The sequence below is a fragment of the Solanum tuberosum genome, unplaced genomic scaffold (genome assembly GCF_000226075.1).
Source record: "Solanum tuberosum cultivar DM 1-3 516 R44 unplaced genomic scaffold, SolTub_3.0 scf00256, whole genome shotgun sequence".
Lineage (NCBI taxonomy): Eukaryota > Viridiplantae > Streptophyta > Magnoliopsida > Solanales > Solanaceae > Solanum > Solanum tuberosum.
In genome coordinates, this window is record NW_006239178.1 from 521,676 (window position 1) to 528,730 (window position 7,055).

Consider the following 7,055-nt stretch of genomic DNA (forward strand, 5'->3'; position numbering starts at 1 on the left):
AAAAGTCACAACCCTTTGAAAAAATAACAACTCATCGGAAAAAACACGGCTCTTTAGAAAAGTCACAACCCTTTGAAAAAATACAATCCTTCGAAAAAGTCACAACTCATTGGAAATGTCACAACCCATCAAAAAAGGCACAACCATTAAGAAAAGTCACAACTCATCGGAAAAGTCACAACCCTTTAATGTGAAAAGGTATCTACTTTTTTTTTTGAGATTGGTAATTGTTTCTATTTCTTTAAATCAGTACATGGGTTGTACTGAAACCATATTTACATAATGAACTCTAAAGGCACTGTCCTATCCCTATAATGAGTCTAAAACATCATTGATAGAGACAGTGTCATTAGAGTAGATCTGATTACACCAAAAACACAAAGTTAGAATACAATTCAATTTTACTTGCTGCATATTACTCTCCCTATTCTCAAAAACTTAAGATTTCTCTCTTTTCAGACAGTCCACCAAATAGTAGCAGGAATGATTCTCCAGTTGCTTCTGTTCTTTGCTTGTAATCTTGCTTCTTCCCAACTGTATAAGGCCTCTGCAATTCTACCAGGCATGACCCATGAGATGTTTTTGAGCCTTAGGAATAGACTCCACAATTGGCCAGTGACCTTGCACTGGATGAACGAGTGATTGACTGTTTCTGCAGTTTCCCCACAAAAAAAACATCTTGAACACACTGTAATTCCCCTCTTCATCAAATTCTCCTGTGTCAACACAACTTCCTTAGCCAGTAACCACACAAAACAGGCCACTTTGTGCGGGATCTTGGCCTTCCAAATGTGTTTCCAGGGCCATTTGGATGCCTGCATAATTGGGTGGTTCAACTTCCTATATGCTGCACTTACTTTAAAAGTCCCAGTACTGTTCCCCAACCACTGCAATCTGTCCTTCCCTGTCTCCAAGCCACTCAATTGTTCAATGACGCTGAAGAGTTCTGTAACTCTTGGAATTTCCTAATCATTGAGGTGCCTTCTAAATATAATATTCCACCCATGAGGTGTCCATAGTTCAGCTATTGTACTTTGTTGCTGAAGAACCAGAGTATGTTCGGGAAAAGTGTCTCCAGATTTCCTGCTTCATGCCAATCCTCCTTCCAGAATCTAGTTTTAGCACCATCTACCACTTTAATCTTGGTGTTTGGTTTGAATTCATCCCATAGTGATCGGATGGATTTCCATAAACTAACACCATAGGGAGTGGTAACTTCCTTTGTCATCCAATTGTCACTTTCTTCATATTTTGCTTTTATGACTGTGCCCCATAAATTCTGATCATTGTTGGAATACATCCAAAGCCACTTCATTCTCAAAGCATTGCTTTGATTCTTAAGGTTCTTGATCCCTAAACCCCCAACTCTCTTATTGTAACAGCTGATGGCTCGGTACAAATGTCATGATCCAGAAATTTAAGTCAGGATACAAAGCAAACAAAAAGCTTATGGTATACTCTTAGATCCATCCTTTCTAGCTAATCGAAGAAAAAAGAATTGAAGGAGCTTGCAGCAGCCTTAAATATCCCTAAAAATTGTGGGCTTGCACGAGCCAGTTGACACTTAATCTATAAAGCTGCCGACTTTTAGTTGTTGGCACTTTTCTTTCATATTTCAAAATCTTTGAGACAACTATATATGTTTGGGTGGTTTGCATGGTGGTGGAGACATGGTGGTGGGTGAGGTGGTGAAGCAGTGGCTATGGTGGTGAGGAGAGGAGGAAGGAGATTGGAGAATTTGGAATGGGAAAAATAATTAAATGAAGCTCTTCTCAAGTGCCTATAAGCAGTGTATAACACACAGAGTGCCATGTCAGCAATGTGTGTCTTATTGACACAATTAGTCTTCTCTTTAGGTGTTCAATAGGTACTACCCTTGGTTTAAGTGCTTGGATTGAAAATCTTGATAAGTTTTAGAGGCTGCATATGTATTCAACCATGGATACTTGAGCAAAGTAGTAAATAAACTAGAACAATTTGTAGTTCCATCAGTATTCTCTACTCCTTGCCTCTGGCTATGGTTCACATTCAACAGTGTGTTGATTTTCTTTCCAGTCCGTGAAACAGAATATCCTCAAACCTTGGACCTTAGAACCTACCTTAGCCCTTTGCCTTGAGATTATTTTTTTAGAAAGTCTTTTTTGTTCCTTCTTATTGCTTCCTTTTTCTTTGTACTCTTGAAAAAAGTACCTCATACTTAAGTTACTGTTTATTAAAAAAAGTACCTCATACTTTGCTTCTTTTTTATTTAAGCTCATTAAAGCTTCTCACAGTGCTATGTTCAGCATCCTAAATTGGTGCACTCTTGGGTATGCTTGACATTGCTCTTTCTAGACTGCCTCCATTTTCATGACCTAATTGTCAGTGATTGAAGTTGGTATGCTTACTGGAGTCTTGGTTTACTTGCAATTTGATGGGACCACACGCTATGATGGCAAATCATACGTAACAATTTGGCAGGAACTGCTTGCAACTGTAGTATCATTTCTAGAACTGTTTTGGGTCGTATAGTCCTGTGTTCTAAACATTTACGTTGTCTCTGCAAAAGGGAAAATATATCGAATCCCTATTTACAATTACATGGTCATGTGATCCACAGGAATGTATTCTTGAAGAAGTTACTGATGAAGAAGAAGCTCCTGCGCCTACCAAAAGTTCCAAGGACAAAAAGGCAAATGGGCCTGATGTTGCAAAAGCACCCAATCTTGTATTTAAGATAACAAGTCGGGTTCCATATAAAACTGTTTTAAAGGGTACACTATAAACCTCCGGAACCGTTTGCTTCTTATGGTTTGTTTTTTATTTTATGCTCAGAAGAAAATATATTATTGGTTGCAGCACACAGTGCTGTTGTCTTGAAGGCTGAGAGTGTGGCAGATAAGACAGAGTGGTTAAATAAATTGCGAATTGTCATCAGCTCTAAAGGCGGTCAAGTAAAGGGTGAATCTGCCCCACCTATACGGCAAAGTCTTTCAGATGGATCTCTTGTAAGCAACTATTCGTTGATTTAACCTATTCTGCAAATTAAGATTTCCCTGATAAGTGCTCTTGTTCAGCAAATAATAAGTTAAACTTTTTGTTTGTGATCTTCATTTTTGTATTTGTTCTCTTTCTGATAGTTGTATTTTGAGTTGCCTGTTGTGGTTTTCTTAAGCCTTTGAACTAATTCCCTAACCACTTGTTCTATGTTTATTAATTCTGCTGCATGTTTTAGGAAACAATGACTAGAAGACCGGCGGATCCTGAAGAAGAACTTCGATGGATGGCTCAGGAAGTGCGTGGTTATGTTGAAGCTGTTCTTAACAGCCTTGCAGCCAATGTACCAAAAGTAGGTCTTAAGTTTGCATGTTGTGTGCACCTTTCTTTGTTCTTTTTGTGTAAAGCCATCTCACATGGTGCATTGTTTATTTGGTTTCAGGCAGTTGTTCTCTGCCAAGTAGAGAAGGCAAAAGAAGACATGCTTACTAAACTGTATAGTTCTATCAGGTAAGCAGTTCAACTTTCTCTTACGGATTCTATGTCTCAACATCTTTTATCTGCAGTGGCATGTTGAATTTGCTTGTGTTGACAGAAAGGTGCAGTCGCGAATGATCCTAAGGGTTATGACCATTCTATGCTTGTCAAAAAAGAGTTATGGCCATTATCCAAAGGACCACTTGCAACTCTATTTTCTCTTCCACTATTTGAGCGGCCATCTTTCTAAAATAATTTTCTTTCTTAGAAATTGAAATGTATGTGCTTTCATGTACACGAGTTACGTTGAACTTGTTTCTTACCTCACTACTAGTTTCTCATTTGTTATTTGTTGGAGACAGCTTAGAGTCCTCTTCGTAATAAATTGATAGAATGAAATATAGACATTCCATTTGGGCCGAAAGAGGAGTAATTGTGTCATGGAAACTTGCAGTTACTGCAAGAAACTGTGTTTAAATCATCATCCTTGGAGATAGTTTTTGTTTATTTTCTTCTGGGTTTAGTAAATTGGATATTTCATTTTTCTTGGTATTCTTCTGGGTTTAGTGTGTTGACATTGTTTGACTTATTGTATTTTAGCGCCCAAAGTACTGCAAAGATTGAAGAACTGCTCCAGGAAGACCAGAATGTAAAACGCAGGAGAGAGCGCATTCAAAAACAATCTTCTCTTCTTTCTAAACTTACTAGACAACTCAGTATCCATGACAATAGAGCAGCAGCTGCTGCCAGCTACGCAAATGGTGAAGCAGGTAATCATCATCTCTTATAGGTGGTTCATTTGTTTTCCTTGTCCGAGGACAATTTAAGTCCTCCAAGTTTATTTGCTCAATTACTTTGTTTGTATTTAATTGAAAATGTTGGTTATCTGTTATTAAGATACAACAGACTTCCCGTGTACCCTTGCCAGCACTATGCTTAAAGTTTTTCGACAATTGCTGTTAGTCCTTACCTAATATTTGTCCTGGCTAGCTCTGTCTCCCTAGTCTGGATTCTGTTACACTAAAACTGCAATCCAGGACCTTTTGGAGCCATGATTTGGGGTAAATTGATGCAATGGTTAATAATACCACCTCTTTTTTAAAAAAACCTCAAAAAAATAAAATAAAATACCACCTTAGAATACCATCTCTTTTTTTGCCCTCCCACCCCCTGAACTGGGATGCCATACCAGTATGCTTTCTTCTGTATCTGCAGGTTTTGATTAGTGATCGTTGTCTTTTTGATGCGTTTTTGATTTTGCTTACACATTTCAATTCATGCTCTGCACTTCACTTCTGCAGAAAGTAGTCCAACAGCATCAAGCCCGTCATCTGGTGATGATTGGAGGTCTGCATTTGATGCTGCTGCAAATGGCCCTTCTAGTCTTTCTAGGTATGGATCCAGTGGCAGTAGTCGCCGTTACAATGAGCCTGCTGAAAATGGTGATACAAATTCACGCTCTAGTTCTGCTAGCCGTCGCACCCCTAACAGGTTGCCACCTGGCCCACCACAGTCTGGATCCGGTTATAGATCTTAAAATTAGGTAATTGAGACGATTGATCCATATATTCTTGTTTGGGGTGGTTTCTTCTTGCTTTTCCCAGTGAGCCCGTTTCAATATTGAGTATGTTGTACTAGTATTGTAGAATTGGTATACCGCATCTTTGTAGATAGATATTTTAATTAAATGTCATCCTCCCCGCATTTTTGTCTCGGTTGCTGGAGTTTGAATTGTTCCAACAATGATTCCATTGATAATTTCCTTTCATCAGAGACATTTCTTCTGTAATTCAAATGTATTGGTTGCTACAGTATGTATTCTTATAGTTATATAGAAAGCATTTTGCTTTCTTTTTGTGCCATTTGACGACATAAAAATCTTTTGATTCCCATGCCAATATTTTACATCAACTCGAATTAACTTCGTTAGTCCCAATTTTTCTTCTTATTATTTCATTGACCTTTTCTAACCGCACTTGAGACAAAATCAAATATTGTCAAAGTTGGTATTCAGAGTTTTAATGAAAAAACTATTAAGAGGTTACATGCAAACTTAGATAAAACTTTGAAATTGGGATCGTTAATCTACCAGTTACTTTTCTAATCCACTGAGAATTGGATACTCATAGGCAGGGGTGTACAGTATCCGTTCCAAATTATTTGTGTTGAATTTTTAAATTTATAAATCAAGTCAAACAAATAAAACTTGGGTTTCTTTTGGGTTCCTTCGGATATCTCAAAGATAAAATCAAATTATTTGTGGTTAATTTTTAAATAACTTACATAAATATACTATATTAAAAAATATTTACCATTTATAGTAATAACATTTTTCTTTTCACTTGATCACTTTTAATATATTTATAATACAGTTTAATATATATTACAAAGAATAATTTATTATTCACATATAATACAAGTTTTATTGATGGATAATACAATTATCACACATTTTAATACACTTATAATACAATTTGTCAGTTTCTTAACAAACAAGCATAATATATTAAAAAAAAAGTTATAATACACATATATTGCATATATAATTCACTTTTAATACATATTGTAGATTTAACATAGTATTGCTATGTATTGCTACAAATGGTAATAAATAAAAAATATCGCTAAAATTAGTGAAAAAATCTCGGGGGTTTTTAGATTTTTCTAGTAAAGTATTCATATAAAAATATAATTAACTTGTGCTTCAAATATTTCTGTAGTCCAACTAAAATACAACTATATAAGGTGTTTCTTAAGAAAATAACAGAAAATATGAGATGAATGACGACATTAAAATAATCAACAAAAAATAATAATGAAATCACATAAAGTAGATATTGCAAATTAATAAGTCATAATGAATGTTAAACTAAGTCTAACAAGTGTAGAGTAATTACATGATTAACCACTAAAGAAAAATTAAAGTAAGCTATGTATTTTAAATGTTTAAGCTAAAAGAAAAAGGAAGATACACTCTCTTCTCTCACATGCTTAAACCCTAATATTTTCTGACTAATAGCTAGTGGAATGGCCAAGTTGGCCAACCTCCTATTGCTGGTCAGACATTACCTCTCTATTCTGATACTTCGTTTCCAATACTTCAACATCCTAAAGTCGTTTCTTTAAACCCTAAAAAGTTGCCTAAGGTACCTAATCGTTTGTCTGCGAAGGAAGATAATAATGTTGTATCCTCACAGATGAGTCTTGTAAAGATAAACTATGCTGATCTGATTAAAGACTCAACACCTCAGCAAATAAACCATAGTGCGATGCCACCAATCCCAATTAAGCAAATACAATACGTAGAGGGAGTGCCTAGAATCACATGGACGGAAGAGGAAGTGGACAAAATGAATGTGATTGAGAATCTATAGTTTCCAGTGATTGAAAAATTCTCTTTATGGTTGACCAGAGATGATCTGAGAGTACAAATGCCTAAACAATTGCAAATTCCTAAACAATTACAGGTCAAAGGTGATTGTAATATTGACCTGCGAAGGAATAGGCATATATTAATACAATTAAGGCGATGGAAGATTTCGTTAATATAATGTCTAAAAATGCTTCCTACATTGTTGCTAAAGATGGATAAGCATAGAAAA

General features: G+C 35.9%; 1 protein-coding gene across 1 annotated transcript in view; it reads left to right on the plus strand.

The window, feature by feature from the left end:
• The window catches only part of LOC102601420 (dynamin-2A-like), a 23,789-nt gene extending 18,474 nt beyond the window's left edge, over positions 1-5,315 (plus strand). Inside the window, exons 17-22 of the mRNA XM_006357663.2 lie at positions 2,600-2,753; positions 2,839-2,987; positions 3,215-3,328; positions 3,419-3,486; positions 4,054-4,223; positions 4,755-5,315. Of these exons, the coding sequence (XP_006357725.1) occupies positions 2,600-2,753; positions 2,839-2,987; positions 3,215-3,328; positions 3,419-3,486; positions 4,054-4,223; positions 4,755-4,990 (891 nt within the window). The 3' untranslated portion in view covers positions 4,991-5,315. The remainder of the gene's footprint in view (positions 1-2,599; positions 2,754-2,838; positions 2,988-3,214; positions 3,329-3,418; positions 3,487-4,053; positions 4,224-4,754) is intronic.
• Positions 5,316-7,055: the final 1,740 nt, after the last annotated feature.